Source organism: Ranitomeya variabilis, chromosome 6 (assembly GCF_051348905.1).
Source record: "Ranitomeya variabilis isolate aRanVar5 chromosome 6, aRanVar5.hap1, whole genome shotgun sequence".
Taxonomy (NCBI): Eukaryota; Metazoa; Chordata; class Amphibia; order Anura; family Dendrobatidae; genus Ranitomeya; species Ranitomeya variabilis.
Window position 1 is genome coordinate 247,213,790 of NC_135237.1, and position 24,089 is coordinate 247,237,878.

Here is a 24,089-nt window from a genome sequence, read left to right on the forward strand (position 1 = left end):
GGTGGCCTAGGGCGTGGCAGATGGAACAATGTATGGTCGGCATGAGCGCTTCGTTCCGCCGCTGAAGCGAAGCGGATGGTACGTTGTTGTGACTGGTGGGCTAGAGCGTGGTAGATGGATTTTGTTTCTCCTAGACCATTCCACGCTTTGCACCGCAGCTTCGAGGTATGTAAAACCGCTTGGGCGTGGTAGATGGAACGCTGTATGGTCGGCATGAGCACTTCGTTCCGCCGCTGAAGCGAAGCGTATGGTGCGCTGTTGTGACTGGTTGTGACTGGTGGGCTAGAGCGTGGCAGATGGTACAATGTATGGTCAGCATGAGCGCTTTGTGCGGCTGCTGTAGTGAAGCGGGTGGTACACTGTTTTGGGTTATGGTGGCCTAGGGTGTGGCAGATGGAACAATGTATGATCGACATGAGCGCTTTGTGTGGCTGCTGTAGTGAAGCGGGTGGTACACTGGTAAAAGTAGTGTTTAAAGGACTCTGTCAAACGCCTAACTTTTTGTAAAAAAAATTTTTCCAGATGTCAAATCGCGTTGAATTTATCCGGGATTTCATAGAAATCTACCAGTCTTTTCCCTGCCTCTGGAAGATTAAATCTCCAGAGTATTGCACAGGGAAAAGAGGAAGGAGGGTTATTCAAAGCTCATTGACTTTTACAATCTCCATGCACCAGAAGAGCTAGCAAACGAAGCAGTTATAAAGAAGAAAATGCAGGCGCTACGCACGGTGTGGAGGAAGGAGCTTAACAAGGTCCTTCACACTACAAAGTCCGGAGCTTCCACCGAAGATGTTTACGTGCCTAAGCTTTGGTACTTTGAACATATGAATTTTCTAAGGGACCAAGAGGTGCCACGGACATCCATGTGTTTCCGCTTGTTGGCACCTGCACCTGTGGAAGAGACTGTATCAGCGAACCTCGTCGAGCAGGACTCTCAAGGGCAACAAGTAAGTACCTCTTTGCACTACAGGTTCACCAATGTGTCGTATAATTACATATAATTTATCTGCATTTTCGGTTTTATCCTTCTGATTATCCCATCAATTAGAAGTTATAACAAAATCATGTACACATAAGTAACCCTGTCGCATTACAGTATTATATCACAACCTTCATAAGTATCTAATGGCGACCTTCATAAACCATACCATCTAAGCAATATCGAAAATAGTATCGCTTCCAGCTGCAGATAAGTATTCTTGGTGAGACTTATTCGGCAATGAAATATTCATCAGGTTCCCCTAGCAGTCAGAACAGTGTAGTTCAAAGTAATAAATAAATGGGAATGTTAAATAATATTACTAAGCTAAAAATCTATTATAACATTATTGCATGAATACGAATATATAGTTTGGATGCGGTTAGGGTGTTAAGACTTTTGGTTTCCGGGTTAATAACTTCATTTTGTATTCTCCCCAGGAGGACAGTGCACAGGACAGTACACAGGACTGTGCACAGGACAGCTCGACGACTGAATTTGTGGAGGCTGCACCTGCCAGGACTCAATGGAGGCAAGGTTCAAGGAAACGTAAAGCCACCTCAGACGTCTCCCTTGAACTGTTGAGCCTGGCAAAACAGGCGTTAACGAACAATGTCAGCCCTGCGTTGCAGGGTTTTGGACACTATATAGTTGACAAACTGGCCAAAATGGACGACAGGCAAAGAACACTAACGGAGCGTCTAATTTTGGAAGCTGTTAACAAGGGTACAGATGGCAATTTGGATGAGCACACTCGTTTGGTCTCTTCCCGGCCAATGCAGCGGACAGAGTCCTCATATTTTAATGGTTGGTCACAGTCACAGACACCAAAACGCCACAATGTCCCCGTTTCCCACTTCGGCCCGCCACCCCCTAACTCCTACATGCCAATACCTTCTCACATGGCTTCGCCCATCAGGCACCAAAGTTATCGAACTGAAGATTCGGCATATCACGAATTGTGATTTTATTATTTTTTTTACATTCATTTTTTTTTATTGTCTTGTTAATATACTGTGTTTAATAAAACCTTTTCTTTGAAATTCAATCTCGACTGCTTGATTGGTGTGTCTCGATCACAGAGACAAAATGGGTCCACAGCACTGTATGAGGGCAGAAATTCACGTAACCAAGAAATGTACATTTCTAAAAATAAAACATTGAAAATTGAATCAAAGTTTAAGTAAATTTTTTTTAATTAACGCCATAACATTTACAAACAGGGTCTAGTATTTATTTTGTCCCAGCCTCCAACTGTTGGCACATGTCCATAATCTTTTTCAACTTTCCCATTGCCACATTCTGCTGCACCTGAATCTGCGCCAGAGTCTTGAACAGCCTTTCAATACTGGCTTTCAGATCCAACATGGTCACACTGCCGGCTTCTGTTGGTGAGAAAGAATAAAAACCTTATAACACAGTACAGAGGCAGTGAGTGACAATCTTAAGCGTGTTTGAAAAACTTATGTGGCAAGACCTCGTCTGGGGACATATTCTCCCAAGGAGAGAAGCCCGGAAGAGAATCTGGGGGCCAGTACTGCGCTGACTGGGATGCCTCGTGGTGGCGGCGCTGTGTCTTTGCCTCTTTGAATGAAAAAAAAAGGTGCTGTCAGCATACATGGCAACAATGGCTGCGTGGAGGGGGGCATAACTGCAACCAAATAAAAATCACATTATTGTGGGAACCTACTAGGATGTTGAGGCACTTCGGGTTCGGAATCAGTGTTCAATGCCTCGGGCTCTTGGCGGCGGCGCTGTGTCTTTGCCTCTGTATAGGAAAAAATAAAGTTCTGTCAGCAGATATGGCAACAGTGACTGCGGGGGGGGGGTTGTGGAAGAGGGGACCTGCAACCAAATCCAAATCACATTATTGTGGGAACCTACTAGGATATGGAGGCGTTGACCCGGAGGGCCCAGGTACATCTGCGGCGGTGTGGGATGCCTCATGGCGGTGGCGCTGTGTCTTTGCCTTTGTGAAGGAAAAAATAAAGTTCTGTCAGCAGATATGGCAACAGTGACTGCGGGGAGGGTTGTGGAAGAGGGGACCTGCAACCAAATCCAAATCACATTATTGTGGGAACCTACTAGGATCTGGAGGCGTTGACCCGGAGGGCCCAGGTACATCTGCGGCGGTGTGGGATGCCTCGTGGCGGCGGCGCTGTGTCTTTGCCTCTGTGAAGGAAAAAATAAAGTTCTGTCGGCAGATATGGCAACAGTGACTGCGGGGGGGGGGTTGTGGAAGAGGGGACCTGCAACCAAATCCAAATCACATTATTGTGGGAACCTACTAGGATCTGGAGGCGTTGACCCGGAGGGCCCAGGTACATCTGCGGTGGTGTGGGATGCCTCGTGGCGGCGGCGCTGTGTCTTTGCCTCTGTGAAGGAAAAAATAAAGTTTTGTCAGCAGATATGGCAACAGTGACTGCGGGGGGGGGTTGTGGAAGAGGGGACCTGCAACCAAATCCAAATCACATTATTGTGGGAACCTACTAGGATCTGGAGGCGTTGACCCGGAGGGCCCAGGTACATCTGCGGTGGTGTGGGATGCCTCGTGGCGGCGGCGCTGTGTCTTTGCCTCTGTGAAGGAAAATATAAAGTTCTGTCAGCAGATATGGCAACAGTGACTGCGGGGGGGGGTTGTGGAAGAGGGGACCTGCAACCAAATCCAAATCACATTATTGTGGGAACCTACTAGGATCTGGAGGCGTTGACCCTGAGGGCCCAGGTACATCTGCGGCGGTGTGGGATGCCTCGTGGCGGCGGTGCTGTGTCTTTGCCTCTGTGAAGGAAAAAATAAAGTTCTGTCAGCAGATATGGCAACAGTGACTGCGGGGGGGGGGTTGTGGAAGAGGGGACCTGCAACCAAATCCAAATCACATTATTGTGGGAACCTACTAGGATCTGGAGGCGTTGACCCGGAGGGCCCAAGTACATCTGAGGCGGTGTGGGATGCCTCGTGGCGGCGGCAACAATGGCTGTGTGGGGGGGGGGCATAACTCCAACCAAATAAAAATCACATTATTGTGGGAACCTACTAGGATGTTGAGGCACTTCGGGTTCGGAATCAGTGTTCAATGCCTCGGGCTCTCGGCGGCGGCACTGTTTCTTTGCCTCTGTGTAGGAAAAAATAAAGTTCTGTCAGCCAGGAACCGCAGTGTCACCGCCAACCTTTCATCTACGGGCACGGCTGCACGCATCGGCGTACACGCCTTTGTATGAGTGGCGTAACAGCAGCAAGTATAATCTTGAACGATTCCTCTGACATCCTAAGGTAGTTTCGGAAATCATGAGGGTTATTATCACGTAACTCTCTTATGAGACCCATGTGTGACAATGTGGATCTTTTCTGCAGCCAGCTCCGGGTCCACATGCGACGTTTTCGTTTAGGACGTCTCTCCTCTTGGAGACGTGCTGCCTCAAACAGCAGGGCAGCAGCAACGACAGAACTCTCACCGGAAGTGAGCATACTTCCTAAAAAGAAAACAAACGTAAAATAAATACACGTGCTTACAAAACAATGTTTTGACCATTTATCTAATAACTATATATGTTGTTACTGGCATAAACGGGGCAGTCCACCATGCTACAGCTCGATCTGTAAAAGGATTAATTGGGGCACGCTACAGCTGTGTACCTGAGGCTCTCTGGCCTACCCTACTCTCCATAAAGGAACAATCGACCAGCGTTTATCCCTGTTGAAGCGCAACATCTGCTACGCTGTAGCGTTATACATACCTCTTGCGGTAAAAGTCTGTAGTTAAGTCCAGGGAATCCAGCTAGAGTTCTGTTTCCAGCACGTGCTCCAGAGAGAAAAGAGTACAGCGCTCGACAGCTCCGGTTTTATCAGCCGGGAACAATAGTCCTTTGTCTGTCGAATGAGCGCACAGTATTGTACCGCCCAATCAGCACACAGGAGGTGGAGAATTTGGCGCTCCTACGTAGCCAGCTCCTCCACCCTTACATCGTATACAATATCGTGCACACCTTTGTTACACCATGCGATCATGCCACCACAGCGGGACACTAGACGACGAAAGAAAGTTTCAAACGATCTGCTACGACGTATGATTCTCAGCGGGGTTCCTGATCGCAGGAGCGTGTCAGACACTGCGAGATCGTAACTATATCGCTCGAACGTCACGAATCGTGCCGTCGTAGCGATCAAAATTGCACTGTGTGACGGTACCCTAAGTCTAAGGGGAAACCCGGAGACCTGATTTTACTGGAATTTGCCCTGACCAGATTGGTGGGCTTTGTCCTGTGACATTAAAAGCCGCAGCCAGAACAACTAGAACTGCAGTAACAAATGCCTGCCTATGTACTGTACGTGGGCTGATGATAGGGGGATGACTTGTGGCACATGTTTCTATATTATATATCTATGTTCTTGGGTTTGCATCTGTATTTGTATCTTCAAGCATGTATAGTCTGGCATAATTTACTCTAAAATACTGCAGTAATTCAAGGTAAACACTTTTTAAAATCCTGCCAGGACAATGCTACTAGGATGAATAGCCCAAGAGGCAGCTCCCTGGCAGTTTCCCCCTGGACTGCTCCTCCTGACTGACAGGTCCCTCCCTATAATAGATCAAGGGGATCGCAGTCCAAACGTAGAAAAAGCTCTTCAGAAAAATAACGTAATAATAAAGATCAATCTGAGGACTCTTAAGAATCGAATGCCAAAGTATAATTTTATTATTTGATGAATTGACCAGTCACACAATGTGCCAACGTTTCAGCCAAAGGGCCTTTATCAAGGCAGTTATCTGTAAAATAATACAACAATGAAATAACATCAAAACAAATGATAAATAGATCAATGCATTAACTGGTCACTTATAAATCAGAAGTGAACAAAAAATAACCAAGGAATATACAGTATGCATGTACCTATATCCACACATTGCAAAATGCGCATATGTACATATAAATGTCAAAATTATTAACATTATATATGGCAAAACACCAATAGAGAGAATGCATTTAGAGATATCAGGAGATTTGGTATAGACACATATGACTGCAGATGTCACTAGGTATCAAAGTATATATCAAGAACGTACATATACATATACATATACACACATAGGGAGAGACCTTTCTGTCTTAAGAAAGTGCTAAAACCTTGGGTAAAGTAGAATAGACATCGTACTCGCACCTCATATTCAAGAGGTGTAACACTTGTAGTACAGACGTTAGTTAAATGGTCTGCTACACAAGTAATATCCACTGCTTTACAGTCTGAATCTCATATATAGTTTGGGGTTTATGCTATATGCTTATTATTTATAGCCTCTCTCGCTTTTTCTCTCTCCCTCACTCTCTCTCTCTAAATATATATATATATATATATATATATATATATATATATATACACACACACACACAGCAGGTGAAATAAGTATTGATAATATAGTGTTTGACTGGGGTGTCTGGGGCCAACATGGGGAATTGACTCTAGGGACCCACCCTAATATGTGCAAAAACCTGTTAGCCATTATCCCTGTTATAGTAGAGCATTGACTGTGAAACACGGGCGGCTCCTGCACATCTACTGTGTGCACATCATAACAGGGATGTACAATTACAATTCCTGTATGGTTGATATCTGTGAGGGCTCCTGGACATCACCAAGGAAACCTGGGAAGCCAAGGTCATGCTACACCGGAGCGTAATAGATAGTAACAGAGCTGCATGTAAGGGTGACCCTGAAGCATGCCGAGAGGTAATGTCAAATGAGGTAAAGAGAATGCTAGACCTCAGTATGATAGGAGTTAAAAAGTGGATGGTCGAATCCCATCATCCTCATGCTGAAGCCCGACTGTGAGTGGCGGTTTTGTGATGACTAGCGCAGGCTGAATTAGGTATCCAGTTTTGATGCATATCCGACACCTCGCATGGACAAACTCATTGAGAGACTTGGACCCGCGAGATACATTACAACCCCCAACCTGATGAAGGGCCCCCCATATCCCAGAGTGCCAATGAGAAGATGGCCTTCTTGATGCCTGATGAGTGTTTTCAATACACCAGAATGCCCTTTGGACTGCAGGGCGCCACAGCTACCTTCCAGAGGGCTATGGATCGGATCTTATCTCCGCATGAGACGTATGCCGCAGCTTACCTTGATGACATTGTGGTCCTCAGCCCTGAATGGAGTAGCTATCTACCAAAGGTACAGTCAGTTCTGGATGCTTTGAGGAAAGCTGGGTTCACCATAAATAAAAAATGTGCCAAAGGGAAGGAAGTGGCCAAGTAAATAGGCTATATTGTCAGGAGAGGCAAAATCAAGCCACAGATAAACAAGATCAATGCGATTCAGAAGTGGCCGCAACCGCTTTCTAAGAAACAAGGGAGGTAATTTCTTGGAATTGTGGGATATTACAGGTGGTTTATGCCATGTTTCACTAGGTTGCACACATTTTTGACACGCAAACCTTATTTGCAAGATTTGTTTTCAGTGTCAAAATTAGGAAGCAAGGTATTAAACTGCTCTTCTTGTTTTTAATGTGGGAAGAATATAAAAATGGTGTTAATAAGGTTCTGTTAGTGCAGTATGTGGCTGGGGCTACACTATGACAGTTATTCTAAGCTACTGAGGTGGCATGTTCTTTATTCTCCTGTAAAACACCTCCTCCTTTTGATCGGTTAAGTCATACAGGGGAAGAAGTACATGTCTCCAAAGAAGAATCTTTGGTAATGCTTGGTTGGGCTTATCATAAATTGTAAACTGTATATAACAAGCTAATATCTCCACGGTGGAGAGGTGAAATTAAACAATCAAATGTATGTTCTTTTCAGCTCTACAGCCATTATTTAATAATGTAGCCAGTTTAGCATGCTCAAACTGATAAAAGATCCTCTTTTAAGTAATCAGTCCATAAGATCAATTATGAAGAAAAACTGTTCTGAACAATAAACAGTATGGGCAGCAAAATCCATCAGGGATAAATATACACAGGTGCACCTTCAAGCCATATTTATTTATCAGTACATATTCTGCATGTAGAAAGGTACATCAGAAATTTGTACCCCTCTAGCGACAAGCAGAATTTAATTACTCATTTTACAAATAAATTAGTATATAATTTGCTGTTTTGTGCATAAAGTATTTATGTGGTGATATCTGTTGAGTAAGAAGCTTATTTTCTTAAATTTCAGAACAAATTTAAATCCCCCAAAACTAATCTTTTGAATTCATTGGTTGCTGGTATCATTTTCTCTTTTTCCTGTCATTTGATCTGGAGGGGATGCCAGATATGTTTGTTCATGCATCCCTCTAACAACTGTGCTGTTTGATGCTAGTGTTGTCTCATTCTATTTTTGCATAACATGACCATTATATTACATTTTTTTTGTTAAGATTTATGTACCATATAATTGTTTGTGTCAGTGCCCTTTTTGTGGTTGGTAGGTGTTCCACAGATACCTAACCAACTAAAAATTATAGTGAGAAAATAAATTTACGATCTAAAAGAATAAGAAAAAGCACCAAAATCCATGTGTTATATTTGCATTGGTTGAGCTTTTGTACCAGACGCTTGAGAGTTAGGGTATGTGCACACGTTGCAGATTTCCTGCGGGTCCGCAGCTTTTTTTTCCACGCAGAAACACTGCAGATCCAAAAGTGATTTCCAGTACAATGTAAATCAATGGGAAAAAAATGCTGTGGGGAGAAATCCACACGGAAAATGCAGCAGATTCAAAAAAGGACCATGTCAATTATTTTTTGCGGATCTGCTGCGTTTCTGCACCCATTCCATAATAGAAATCCGCAGGGGTAAAAAAAGGAAGAAACCCGCACAAAATCAGCAGCAAATCCGCAAAAAAGCCTCACAAAAGCTGCAAAAAAAATGTGCAGATTCTGACCTGTGTTTTCTGCCAAGAAATGCAGAATCTGCACAGAAAATTCCACAGTCAAATCCGCAACGTGTGCATATCGCCTTAAGGGAATCATGGGCAGAGTAGAAAAAACTGCATCCAAAATACTGCAACTGATTTTAATTGATGGAGCCATAAAATAATATCTTAACATGCGATATCTACTTTTCTCTTACAAAGTTAATACAATTTATTTTTTTTTATCATGTCGGGTTCCACTTGACTAATTTTGTACTAGAGAGTGAGGTGTGTCTTATCTTAGCCTAATTTTCATTTTGTGGGTCATCATTATAGTTTAATTGTCACTTAAAAGTAGTCCCCATTAACACATCTAAGTTTTGCTTACAAGAACTGACTGTTTCTTTTTTTAATTCATAGCATGCAGACAAACTATAGTCTAAGGCCTCTTTCACACGTCAGTGTCTCCGGTACGTGTACTGACAGTTTTCTCACGTACCGGAGACACTGACACACGTAGACCCATTCAAATGAATGGGTCTATGCACATGTCTCCATGTTTTCACGGACCGTGTGTCCGTGTGCAAAACACGGAGACATGTCCACTTATCTCCGGCAGCACGTACTGCAATACGTCCTGCACACGTGCACACGGAGAACAGTGTGTACTCTCCTCCGTGTGCACGTACCGCCCCGCAGGAGAGACAGCACTACAGTAAGCGCTGTCCCCCCTGCGTGTGGTGCTGAAGGCGGCATTCATCTCTTCTCCCCGCAGGAGAGAAGAGATGAATGATCAAGTTCTTTTTTTTTTTGTTAAAAATAAAGTTGCATGTGACCCCCCCCCTCCACCCCCAGTGCGCCGCCCGGCCCCTTGCAGAAGAAATACTCACCCAGCTCCCGCGATGTCTCCACTCTCCTCTCAGCACTGGCCCTTTGTCCTGTGTGAGCGGTCACGTGGGACCGCTCATTAAAGTGAGGAATATGCGCATATTCCTCACTGTAATTAGCGGTACCACGTGACCGCTCACACAGGACATGCTGCCAGCGCTGAGAGGAGAGAGGAGACATCGCAGGAGCTGGCCGGGTGAGTATTTCTTCTGCAAGGGGCCGGGCGGCACACTGGGGGTGGAGGGGGGGTCACATGCAACTTTATTTTTAACAAAACAAAAAAAAAACTTGATCATTTATCTCTTCCCTCCTGCGGGGAGAAGAGATGAATGCCGCCTTCAGCACCACACAGGGGGGACAGCGCTTAGTGTAGCGCTGTCTCTCCTGCACGGTCCGTGTGGTCCTTAGGCAGCACACGGGCGGCACACGGATGCCGCACGTGTGCCACACTGATGTGCCACGTGAGCACACGGACACACGGACACGGATAACTCCGGTACCGATTTCTCCGATACCGGAATTATCTGGACGTGTGAAAGAGGCCTCAGACCATCTTCACTTGTCTGACAGACATGTCCAAGTTTGGTCTAATTTGAAGGCCAAACTTGCAAATTCAATATTTTAACTGGTTGCAATGTGAAGCACCATCAGGTGTTTTCATCAAAGAAAAAATGGGTGACTCTAGGATGGAACAATTATATAAAGATGATATGAGTACATTTAAAATTCATGATGTTTACAGCAGATTAATGGTAGATAATATAAACTCTGTAAAAATTATTTTTTTTGTATTTTTTTATAGAGTACTACAACACTTTAATGCATCTTCAGAAGACTACACAGTGATCTTTACATCGGGATGTACCGCAGCTCTTAAACTAGTGGCAGACAACTTTCCATGGACTCGCAGAAGTTCGATCCAGGAAGGCAGCCACTTTGTCTACTTAACCGACAATCACACCTCAGTGGTTGGAATTAGGGGACTCGCGGAAAGGTTAGATATATCGTCTGCCCCAGTTACACCAGAAGAGTTACTGCAGTCAGAAGGTCGAAGATGTGAACTTCAAAATGACAGAACCTTACATCTTTTTTGCTATCCAGCACTGAGCAATCATTCAGGTACCAAATATCCTCTGTCATGGATAAAAAAAATCCAGACTGGGAAAATGTTGCCCTTTAGGGTCCGAGGCAAATGGATTGTTCTTTTGGATGCAGCCTCCTTTGTCAGCACATCTCCATTAGACTTGACACTATACCAACCAGATTTCGTGACCATGTCATTTTACAAGATTTTCGGATTCCCAACTGGCTTGGGAGCCTTGATTGTTTCTAATCGCATTGCTAATCATTTGAGGAAAAGCTACTTTGGTGGTGGAACTGCAGCAGGTTATCTTGCAAAAGAAGATTTTTATCAGTCTAAAGAATCAATAAGTGACAGGTAAGTCAAAAATTATTGTAACTAAAACCAGTACATTTTTAATCTAGAGGGTATAAAACAAGCTAAAAAGTGCAAAGCATTTTAAATGTTGTGTAGTCTATCAGATTTATTGAGAAATCAAAAAATATTTTCAACATTTTGAGTTTTCACCAAAATATAATAATGTGAATCCCAGCCCCGCAGTGTCTTCTGATTTATTCACATTGCGGGGCTGGGATTCACAGGCAGGGCGGCCGCGCAGGTGCAGTCAGCTAGACTGCATATGAGGACAGATGGGCAGCGCTCACTGCGCCTGCCCAAGGCAGGAGAAAAGAGCACAGGCGCCGGCTCATTTCAAAACAGCGGTGAGGAGGCGGTGCCCGGCGCCAAGAAGATTTGAGTGACGGCTGTGTGGTGTCTGCAGCAGGAGGGAAATGCATGCCTCCTTGACTGAAGAAAAGGTATTTAGGACAAATTACAAAACTGATTATTTCGGCAGTTACAGCACCCAGAACTAAAAGAGCCACCTTGTCAGAATGCAGCATTACTGCTGCACATGGTGGCTCTTTTAGTTAAAAACGCCGGTGGTGGGTGACAGGTTCCCTTTAAGTGTGCTAGGGAGCAATGGCATCAAAAGCAGAGGACACAGATGTGTTGTATTGTCCATCTGTCCCTTGAAACTGAAATTGTTATTAATATCTTGGGGAGATAATCCTTTAAGAGCCCTGTGTTTTATGGGCTCTTTGTTTTGGTACTTAAAGGGGATATCTGGCCTTAGGCTACAAGTCTACAGTTACTCTATATGACTGCAAACTTGTGAATCCTCACATCATATGCCCTGCCGGTCATGTAACCACATGTATGCTATTTGCATACTCACATTTGCATTGAGCAAGGCTGCGCCAGTCTAGTCAGCACATGACCGCATGTATGGAAATCACACAGTTGTAGTTACGTGCCCGCCTCTCTGGAAACAGTACCAGGGATTCCTCAGAACACAGTGCAGGTGATGTGAGGATTTACAAGTCTGTAGTCACATAGAGCGACTGCAGACTTGTAGCCCAAGGCCAGACAACCTCTTTAAAAGCTGGAGATTTGAATGAGAAATTATTAGCGTGATGGTCAGACCATGTAACTGGGTTTGTGGATACATTTGAGATCTCCAGCCCTGTGTGATTTATCAAATACAGAGTGCGACTCTTTATGTGAGTGACCATGTGGACTGCTTGAGAGAGGCCTAGTTTGTCCAAGGTAGTCAGTAGCTCTTTCCCAAACTGTGAGAGGCAGTCATTTTTATCTGCAGCTGCTAACGTGTTTGATAAGAGACACATTTCAGTTCTAATATTTTACGCTAGTTACATGTGTGAGACTGGTTACACCATCTTTTATTTAAAACAAGGTTTGGAGGCAGAATCTCATGCAGAATTGGATCCGGCCCATAAATCTGAATAGTTCATTTACATATAAGAAAAACACAAATTTCTCTGGAATAAGACATCGGATCACAGATCTCTAGGTATCATTTTATTCAGATTCTTATGACCTACGTGCCCATATAGACGCTTAGGAGGGATGATCCTACTGACAGATTTCATTGAAGGTATAAAGTGGTTGAGCTATATTAACTAAAAGTCTAAACCAAATTATAGAAGTGTGTGTGGCATGAATTTTACATCAATGCTAGTAACATATACATAAAACTGTGTTCTACTTTTTCCCTTGTCTATTTTGTTTAAAAGAAGAATCCGCTTTATCTGCTCCAGTATGTAATAGACAGCTCTAGTACTTCAAAGAGAAGCTTAGCAGTAGATCTGTTTCAATACTTGACATAGAAAAGACACTCAAGTCTCTGTAGAGTATAATCTTATCACTTATCTTTCTTATAGTGTTTGCTGTAACCACTCAATAAAAAAAATCTTTAAAATATGTATAAATAGCCTTCTGTGTCATCTTTCTGTGATAGCCTTTCACATTCACTAACCATATTCATTATTTTTTTCTGCTTTGCCAACACTCATATTTAAGGGAATAGCTAACTGGAAAATGCATAACGCTATGTTCACATGCTGAGCACTATGTCAGAGTTCCCATTTGAAAACCCCCCCAAAACTCCCAACTCCTTCTGGAACCATTGGAGCCCTGGACTGAGCCCATCAATAGCATGAAACCGACTGTGATTACTGTCTGACCACAGTCATGGCAATATTCATGTTTTTCTGACATACACAAAGGAAGCTAACTACAGTTTTGTGCTTGTTGAAAAAAAGATGAATACTTGCAGGACGAAGGCTTGAGATTCCATTGGCATCATTTAAATGAATGGCTCCGTCAGGGCTCTGTTTGGGTTTCTCTCCGAATACAGTTTTCTGGGATTTTGACAGAAATTCCAACAGTGTTCAGCGAATTGCATTTTAAAAGTGTGAACCTAGTGTGACAAGAAATAATGGACCCTAACTGCAAGTTTTACTATAGTCACCTTGAGTAGCAGGTGATTTAATGAGAACCTGTCATGCAAAAAAAACAACACTATTTATCTGCAGATATAGGGTTAATCTGCAGGTTGATGGCATTCTGAACTTACCTGGCACTGGCACTTAGATCACCGCTGGTGGACTTTATTCCTCCTAGTAGCGTTCAGTCGCTGCTCTGTGTATAGAGAGCAGTGGCTGTACCCGCACCCCTGGCCCTGACTGACAGCCAGCCTTAATGCTGACCTGCTGTCAGTTAGTGTTGGGGCTCGGTTACAGCTTCCACTCACTATGCGGTGACTGACCTGCACTGACTCCACTCCGGTCATAGAAACCTGAACTCTGTCGAGAAGGAATTTCCTTCCGGTAGCGGAAGTCAAAGTGCGGGTGAAGGGAGGTGCAGAGTGCTATGAACCGCAGATTAACCCCATATCTGCAGGTTAATAGCATTTTTTCACATGACAGGTTTACTTTAAGGACAGAAAAACATAATCATTTTGGTGACATATTTGTTATGTATGTTGTTAATGTTTAGACGTAATTGCACATAATGAAATATATTGCTGTAACTGCAGAGAAATAAAATAACCAATACAGCCCAGGGGGAAAGCATACATTAATATTACACAGAAATAAAGTTCCATTTGATGAGTAGTATATGTGCAATGGTGCAATGCACACAGTGATATCACTGATGCTGACAGCTTAGCTTTTATAAAGCACTTTTTACCCCTTTTAGCCCCTTCCCGACAACTGCCGTACATTTGCAGTACAAATCGGGAGTGTGCGTACGGAGAAGACTTACAGATTGAGCCAGCTATGCTCTGCGAATAATATGGCTGTATGTCACAGCCAGAATCTGACTCTAACAGCCACGCTTGTTATCTCAGGGCCACAATCAAACTCATCTTATGGCTCGGCTTCAAAGTACATTGTCATTTTTTACAATGTGTAGCAATATGTGAGGTTCAAGTTTAGTTTATTATTATACATGGATCATGGTTTATTAACCCCCTTCATGACCCTAGCTTTTTTCAGTTTTGCGTTTTCGTTTTTTGCTCCCCTTCTTCCTAGAACTATAACTTTTTTATTTTGCTCTCAATATGGCCATGTGAGTATAAACATAAGGGTGAATGACCTTGGGGAGATCAAAACATCCAACACCGCGGAGACACCATCACGTGTTTCTCAACGCAGTGATCCAGAACACTGCCCCCATCCCTTATGGGAAATATGCAAATGCATGTAGAAAAGCCGCAGAGACACCATCACGTGTTTCTCAACGCAAGCAATGAATAGCCAGGTCTTTCACCGGGAAGGAACAACCACGGGAAGGGCAGCATCCAATAAAGGAAAACCACCTATGCCAAAACATGGTATCCATCCACAGACAGCTGTTTCTGGGTATTTGCCCCTCATCAGTGTGGAGTAGGAAACTGGCTATTAGGAGCAGTGCCTAGTGAAAAGGCTATGAACATAAGGATGAATGACGTCGGGGAGATCAAAACATCCAACACCGCGGAGACACCATCACGTGTTTCTCAATGCAGTGATCCAGAACACTGCCCCCAATCCCTTATGGGAAATATGCAAATGCATGTAGAAAAGCCGCAGAGACACCATCACGTGTTTCTCAATGCAAGCAATGAATATCCAGGTCTTATTTGCATATTTCCAATTAGGGATGGGGGCAGTGTTCTGGATCACTGCGTTGAGAAACACGTGATGGTGTCTCCGCGGTGTTGGATGTTTTGATCTCCTCGAGGTCATTCACCCTTATGTTTATAGTCTTTTCACCAGGCACTGCTCCTAATAGCCAGTTTCCTACTCCACACTGATGAGGGGCAAATACCCCGAAGCAGCTGTCTGTGGATGGATACCATGTTTTGGCATAGGTGGTTTTCCTTTATTGGATGCTGCCCTTCCCGTGGTTGTTTCTTCCCGGTGAAAGACCTGGCTATTCATTGCTTGCATTGAGAAAGACATGATGGTGTCTCCGTGGCTTTTCTATATGGCCATGTGAGGGCTTATTTTTTGCAGAACGAGTTGTACTTTTGAAAGACACCATTGGTTTTAGCATGTCTTGTACTAGAAAATGGGAAAAAAATTTCAAGTGTGGTGAAATTGCAATAAAAGTGCAATCCCACACTTGTTTTTTGCATGGCTTTTTTGCTAGGTTCAAATTAATGCTAAAATCTTACCAGCCATTATGATTCTCCAGGTCATTGCAAGTTCATAGACACCAAACATGTCTAGGTTAATTTTTATCTAAGTGGTAAAAAAAAATGTCAAACTTTGCTAAAAAGAAAAAAAAATTGCGCCATTTTCCGATACTCCATTTTTCATGATCTCGGGTTGGATGAGGGCTTATTTTTTGCATACCGAGCTGACGTTTTTAAAGTTACCATTTTGGTACAGATACGTTCTTTTGATTGCCCGTTATTGCATTTCAATGCAATGTTGCGGCAACCAAAAAAACGTAATTCTAGTGTTTTGAATTTGTTTCTCACTTCACCGTTTAGCGATCAGGTTAATTCTTTTTTTTATTGATAGACCGGGTGATTCCGAACGCGGTGATACCAAATATGTGTATATTTGATTTTTATTGTTTTATTTTGAATGGGGCGAAAGGGGGGTGATTTAAACTTTCATTTTTTTTTTTTTCATATTTTTTAACACATTTTTTTTTACTTTGCCATGCTTCAATAGCTTCCATGGGAGGATAGAAGCTGCCATAGCCTGATCAGCTCTGCTACATCAGAGCGATGCTCAGATCGCTCCTACGTACTAGAATTGCTGCATTGTTATGAGCGCTGATCACAGGGTGGCGCTCACAGCAATCCGGCATCAACAACCATAGAGGGCTTCAGTAGACCTCTGGTTGTCATGCCGATGCATCGCTCACTCCCGATCACTCCCGGGGGTCACTTCCGATGGCCGGACGTGCTAGTAAAATACCGCTGTCAGCGTTTGACAGCAGCATTTAACTAGTTAATAGCAGTGGGTGGATCACGATTCCACCCGCCGCTATTGCGGGCACATGCCAGCTGTACAAAACAGCTGACATGTCCTGGCTTTGATGCGGGCTCACCGCCGGAGCCATTGTAACCATTATAAAATGGTCAGATCTCATACAATGCAATACATGTGTATTGCATTGTATAAGACCAGTGATCAGGCAAATAAAAATTGAAGTCCACTACAGAGAGTAAGTAAAAAAGTTTAAAAAAAAGTAAAAAAAAGTTATAAAGCTATAAAAAAAATCACAAAATAAATGAAAAAAAGAAAAAATATGAAAGCAATAAATACATACTGTATATTTATGTAAAAACAAAAAAAAGTGCACATATTTGGTATCGCTGCATCCGGAATGAGCCGACCTATAAAACTGTCCCTAACGTTATGTTCCCAATAAAAGCTTCAACTCAAACCACAAAAAAGTCCTTGCTCAGGTCCATCATCTGTAAATGGAAATATAGGGGGCTTCCACGTTACTGATAGTACAAAGGCTATGGAAAAATGTTATGGCCCCTGACCCCCTAAAAGAAATTCTGCACTCTCAAATTCAAATGCCCCCCTCCTTTCTGAGCCCCAATGTTTCTAAACCACATATAGCGTCCACATGTTTGGCATTTCTGTAGTGAAGAAAGTCCGCCTATTTATGGGTGCATGTCTCCAGAAGCACAGGTTGGGCATAACGTACTGGTGACTGCAATGTACTGGTCACTACAGTGTACTGGTCACTACAACGGCAGTTTGCAATTTTCACTGAACAACATCTGCTGCTGCTTGTTTCTGGAAAACACTTATGGAGTCAAAATCATCACTACACCTGTAGACACATTCCCGGAGGAGTAAAATTTCCAAACTGGGGTCACTTGAGGAGGGATTCTGCTTTTCTAGCATTTAGGGGTTCTTTATATGGAGTCCAGAAACTAATCTATAAGGCTACGTTCACATTTGCGTTGTGCGCCGCAGCGTCGGCGCCGCAGCGCACAACGCAAACAAAAACGCAGCAAAACGCATGCACAACGCTGCGTTTTGCGCCGCATGCGTCCTTTTTTTAATTGATTTTGGACGCAGCAAAAATGCAACTTGCTGCGTCCTCTGCGCCCGGACGCGGGCGCCGCAGCGACGCATGTGGCGCAAAACGCAAGTGCGACGCATGTCCATGCGCCCCCATGTTAAATATAGGGGCGCATGACGCATGCGGCGCCGCTGCGGCGCCCGCCGCGAATGTGAACGTAGCCTTATAATTTGTTCTCCAAGAGTCAAATAGTGCACCGTCCCTCCCGAGCCTTTTGAAAATTAGAACTTATCATAAAAGAAAATACACAGAAAACCATTAAGTTCTAAAACAAAAAGTTTATTGGTAATGAATAAAATATTTTTTAAAAAGTGCAAATTGTCAAGGAATACAAAGTGAAGACAATGTTCAATCGGAGATAAAGGGAACCACAGCTTCCAGGACAAAATAATGTAATATTAAAGCTAAAAATGCACACATTACTATGAAGAATATGTGACTGTGCACATATTTGTGAAATTTTAGATATAAACTCAACTTATTACTGGTGAGTAAAGTTACCCAAAATACCAGACGGAAGCTAACACATTAACATAATCAAAGATAGAAGTAAACAATAATAAAGATTGTGCAGAGCTTAGCCCCTTAACGACCGCCGATACGCCTTTTAACGGCGGCCGCTAAGGGTACTTAATCCACAGCGCCGTTAATTAACGGCGCTGTGGAAAAAGTGAATAGCGCCCCCCAGAGTCGGATTTTCTCTGGGGTCTCGGTTGCCGAGGGTAGCCGAGACCCCAGAGAACATGATTCGGGGGGTTTTTACCGACCCCCGAGTTGCGATCGCCGGTAATTAACCGTTTACCGGCGGTCGCAACAAAAAAAAAAAAAACGCGATTTGCCGTTTAATTTCTCTGTCCTCCGATGTGATCGCACATCGGAGGACAGAGAAATGTGGTCCCTGATGGCCCCCAATAGCCCCCCAATACTTACCTACCTCCCCCGGTGCTCCTCGTGTCTCCCCATGGGCGCCGCCATCTTTTTTCCGGGAAAAAATGGCGGGCGCACGCGCAGTGCGCCCGCCGCCCGGCACCCGGATGTTCTTTGGGGTCTCGGCTGCCGGGGGTAGCCGAGACCCCAAAGAACATGATCGGGGTCGGTTTGCACCGACCCCTGCTTTGCGATCGCCGGTAATTAACAGTTTACCGGCGACCGCAAAAAAAAAAAAAAAAAGCGATCAGTTATTTCTCTGTCCTCTGATGTGATCGCACATCAGAGGACAGAGAAATAGGGGGATTCGGGGACCCTATCATACTCACCCGGGGTCCCTGGGTCCTCTTCTGTCTTCTCCTGCCAGCCGGCTTTTTCATCATGGCGGGCGCATGCGCAGTGCGCCCGCCATCTGCTGCCATCTGCCGGCCAGCAGGAGAAGACAAGTTGGGGCTAAAATTAGGGTTAGGGTTAGGGTTAGAGTTAGGGTTAGGGTTAGAGTTAGGGTTAGGGTTAGGGTTAGAGTTAGGGTTAGAGTTAGGGTTAGGGTTAGGGTTAGGGTTAGGGTTAGAGTTAGGGTTAGGGTTAGGGTTAGAGTTAGGGTTAGGGTTAGGGTTAGGGTTAGAGTTAGGGTTAGAGTTAGGGTTAGAGTTAGGGTTAGGGTTGGGGCTAAATTTAGGGTTAGGGTTAGGGTTAGGCTACTTTCACACTAGCGTTTTTTGGCTTCCGTCGCAATGCGTCGTTGGAGAAAAAACGCATCCTGCAAAAGTGCTTGCAGGATGCGTTTTTTGTGCGACGTGTCCGCCATTTCCGACCGCGCATGCGTGGCCGGAACTCCGCCCCCGCCTCCCCGCACCTCACAATGGGGCAGCGGATGCGTTGAAAAAACAGCATCCGCTGCACCCCTTGTGCGGCGCTTACAACGCTAGCGTCGGTACGTCGGCCCGACACACTGCGATGGGCCGAGTACGACGCTAGTGTGAAAGTAGCCTTAGGCTTCTTTCACACTTGCGTCGGTACGGGGCGGTCGCAATGCGTCGGCCCGATGTACCGACGTACGTTGTGAAAATTGTGCACAACGTGGGCAGCAGATGCAGTTTTTCAACGCATCCGCTGCCCAGTCTATGTCCTGGGGAGGAGGGGGCAGAGTTACAGCCACGCATCCGCGGAAATGGCGGACGCGACGTACAAAAAAAAGGTTACATTGAACTTTTTTTGTGACGACGGGGGCTAAAGTTATGGTTAGGGTTGGGGCTAAAGTTAGGGTTGGGGCTAAAGTTAGGGTTAGAGTTGGGATTAGGGTTAGGGTTTGGATTAGGGTTGGGATTAGTGTTACGTTTGGGATTAGGGTTGGGATTAGGGTTAGGGTTGGGATTAGGGTTAGGGGTGTGTTGGATTTAGGGTTTTGATTAGGGTTATGGTTAGGGTTGAGATTAGGGCTGTTTTGGGGTTAGGGTTGTGATTATCGTTAGGGTTGTGATTAGGATTATGGATCGGGTTGAGATTAGGGTTAGGGGTGTGTTGGGGTTAGGGTTGGAGTTAGAATTGGGGGGTTTCCACTGTTTAGGTACATCAGGGGGTCTCCAAACACGACAGCCAATTTTGCGCTAAAAAAGTCAAATGGTACTCCCTCCCTTCTGAGCTCTGCCGTGCGCCCAAACAGTGGTTTACCCCCACATATGGGGCATCAGCGTACTCGGGATAAATTGGACAACAACTTTTGGGGTCCAATTTCTCCTGTTATCCTTGTGAAAATATAAACTTGGGGGCTAAAAATCTTTTTTGTTGGAAAAAAATATATTTTTTTATTTTCACTACTCTGCATTATAAATTTCTGTGAAGCACTTGAGCTTTCAAAGTTCTCACCACATATCTAGATAAGTTCCTTAAGGGGTCTAGTTTCCAAAATTTGGTCACTTGTGGGGGTTTCTACTGTTTAGGTACATTAGGGGTCTGCAAACGCAACATAACGCCCGCAGACAATTCTATCAAAGTCTGCATTCCAAAATGGCGCTCCTTCCCTTCCGAGCTCTGCCGTGCACCCAAACAGTGGTTTACCCCCACATATGGGGTACCAGCATACTCAGGACAAATTGGACAACAACTTTTGGGGTCCAATTTCTCTTTTTACCCTTGTGAAAATAAAAATTTGGGGGCTAAAGAAATCTTTTTTGTGGGAAAAAAAATATTTTTTATTTTCACTACTCTGCATTATAAACTTCTGTGAAGCACTTGGGCATTCAAAGTTCTCACCACATATCTAGATAAGTTCCTTGGGGGGTCTATTTTCCAAAATGGGGTCACTTGTTGGGGGTTTCTACTGTTTAGGTACATTAGGGGTCTGCAAACGCAACATAACGCCCGCAGACAATTCTATCAAAGTCTGCATTCCAAAATGGCGCTCCTTCCCTTCCGAGCTCTGCCGTGCACCCAAACAGTGGTTTACCCCCACATATGGGGTACCAGCATACTCAGGACAAATTGGACAACAACTTTTGGGGTCCAATTTCTCTTGTTACCCTTGTGAAAATAAAAATTTGGGGGCTAAAAAAATCTTTTTTGTGGGAAAAAAAATATTTTTTATTTTCACTACTCTGCATTATAAACTTCTGTGAAGCACTTGGGCATTCAAAGTTCTCACCACATATCTAGATAAGTTCCTTGGGGGGTCTATTTTCCAAAATGGGGTCACTTGTTGGGGGTTTCTACTGTTTAGGTACATTAGGGGTCTGCAAACGCAACATAACGCCCGCAGACAATTCTATCAAAGTCTGCATTCCAAAATGGCGCTCCTTCCCATCCGAGCTCTGCCGTGCGCCCAAACAGTGGTTTACCCCCACATATGGGGTACCAGCATACTCAGGACAAATTGGACAACAACTTTTGGGGTCCAATTTCTCTTGTTACCCTTGTGAAAATAAAAACTTGGGGGCTAAAAAATCTTTATTGTTAAAAAATATATATTTTTTATTTTCACGACTCTGCATTATAAACTTCTGTGATGCACTTGGGCATTCAAAGTTCTCACTACACATCTAGATAAGTTCCATGGGGGGTCTAGTTTCCAAAATGGGGTAACTTTTGGGGGGTTTCTGCTGTTTAGGCACATCAGGGGCACTCCAAACGCGACATGGCGTCCGATCTCAATTCCAGTCAATTTTGCATTGAAAAGTCAAATGGCGCTCCTTTGCTTCCGAGCTCAGCCATGCGCCCAAACAGTGGTTTACCCCCACATATGGGGTGTCGGCGTACTCAAGACAAATTGTACAACAGCTTCTGGGGTCCATTTTCTCCTGTTACCCTTGGTAAAATAAAAATTTGGAGGCAAAAAGATCATTTTTGTAGAAAAAATGCGATTTTTTTATTTTCACGGCTCTACGTTATAAACTTCTGTGAAGCACCTGGGGGTTTAAAGTGCTCACCACACATCTAGATAAGTTCCTTAAGGGGTCTAGTTTCCAAAATGGTGTCATATGTGGGGGGTCTCTACTGTTTAGGCACATCAGCGGCTCTCCAAACGTGACATGGCGTCCGATCTCAATTCCAGCCAATTCTACATTGAAAAAGTAAAACGACACTCCTTCTCTTCCAAGCTCTGCGGTGCGCCCAAACAGTGGTTTACCCCCATATATGGGGTATCGACGTACTCAGGAGAAATTGCACAACAACTTTTGTGGTCTAATTTCTCCTGTTACCCTTGTGAAAATAAAAATTTGGGGGCAAAAAGATCATTTTTGTAGAAAAAATGAGATTTTTTATTTTCACGGCTCTACGTTATAAACTTCTGTGAAGCACTTGGGGGTTCAAAGTGCTCACCACACATCTAGATAAGTTCCTTAAGGGGTCTAGTTTCCAAAATGGTATCACTTGTGGGGGGTTTCCACTGTTTAGGCACATCAGGGACTCTCCAAACGCGACATGGCATCCGATCTCAATTCCAGCCAATTCTGCATTGAAAAAGTCAAACGGTGCTCCTTCACTTCCAAGCTCTGCGGTGCGCCCAAACAGTGGTTTACCTCCACATATGGGGTATCGACGTACTCAGGAGAAATTGCACAACAACTTTTGTGGTCTAATTTCTCCTGTTACCCTTGTGAAAATAAGAATTTGTGGGCTAAAAAATCATTTTTGTGAAAACAAATGCGATTTTTTATTTTCACGGCTCTACGTTATAAACTTCTGTGAAGCACTTGGGGGTTCAAAGTGCTCACCTCACATCTAGATAAGTTCCTTGGGGGGTCTAGTTTCCAAAATGGTGTCACTTGTGGGGGGTTTCCACTGTTTAGGCACATTAGGGGCTCTCCAAACGCGACATGGCGTCCGATCTCAATTCCAGCCAATTCTGCATTGAAACAGTCAAACGGTGCTCCTTCACTTCCAAGCTCTGCGGTGCGCCCAAACAGTGGTTTACCTCCACATATGGGGTATCGGCGTACTCAGGAAAAATTGCACAACAAAATTTGTGGTTACATTTCTGTTTTTACACTTGTGAAAATTAAAAAAAATGGTTCTGAAGTAAAATGTTTGCAAAAAAAAGTAAAATGTTCATTTTTTTCTTCCACATTGTTTTAGTTCCTGTGAAGTACGTAAAGGGTTAATAAACTTCTTGAATGTGGTTTTGAGCAGCTTGAGGGGTGCAGTTTTTAGAATGGTGTCACACTTGGTTATTTTCTATCATATAGACCCCTCAAAATCACTTCAAAGGTGATGTGGTCCCTAAAAAAAACATGGTGTTGTAAAAATGAGAAATTGCTGGTCAACTTTTAACCCTTATAACTCCCTAACAAAAAAAAAAATTGTTTCCAAAATTGTGCTGATGTAAAGTAGACATGTGAGAAATGTTATTTATTAACTATTTTTTGTGACATATCTCTCTGATTTAAGGGCATAAAAATACAAAGTTTGAAAATTGCAAAATTTTAAAAATTTTCGCCATATTTCCATTTTTTTCATAAATAATCGCAAGTAATATCGAAGAAATGTTACCACTAACTTGAAGTACAACATGTCACGAAAAAACAATCTCAGAATCAGCGGGATCCGATAAAGCGTTCCTGAGTTATAACCTCATAAAGTGACACTGGTCAGAATTGTAAAAATTGGCTCGGTCATTAAGTACCAAATTGGCTCTGTCACTAAGGGGTTAAATTACTTGGAAGCTGTGGTGCCACCAACCCAACCTGCGTTTCGGTTGCAATGCCTTCTTCTGGGGGAGTGGCATCACAGAAATCAGCAGGAGATTATATAGCAAACAAAGACCAATAATAGAGTGTGGCTCAAAACAAAGCACATGTAACGCCAGCACCCTTTTGAAAATTGCAAACTTGGGGTCAAAGTGACATTTTAGTGGAAAAAAATTGTAATATTTAATTTACTCACCCCAATTTTATACAAGTTTGTGAATCGCCTAAGGGTTAAACATACTCACTACAAATAGGATCACCTATGGGGATTTCTTCTGTCTTGGCATATCAAGAACACTGC

The 24,089-nt window shown here is 43.7% G+C and overlaps 1 protein-coding gene and 1 long non-coding RNA gene across 3 annotated transcripts in view; one reads left to right on the plus strand and one right to left on the minus strand.

Annotated features, from left to right (window-relative positions):
• Window positions 1–24,089, plus strand: part of MOCOS (molybdenum cofactor sulfurase) — a 423,354-nt gene that overhangs the window by 158,587 nt on the left and 240,678 nt on the right. For both annotated transcript variants that reach the window (XM_077269558.1, XM_077269559.1), the window contains exon 4: window positions 10,509–11,144. In XM_077269558.1, the coding sequence (XP_077125673.1) occupies window positions 10,509–11,144 (636 nt within the window). The remainder of the gene's footprint in view (window positions 1–10,508; window positions 11,145–24,089) is intronic.
• LOC143781080 (uncharacterized) lies at window positions 2,670–3,498 on the minus strand. Its single transcript, XR_013216534.1, has 4 exons — window positions 3,470–3,498; window positions 3,268–3,354; window positions 3,065–3,151; window positions 2,670–2,747 (listed from the first exon to the last, which is right to left on the minus strand). It is a non-coding gene; the product is annotated as an uncharacterized LOC143781080 (long non-coding RNA).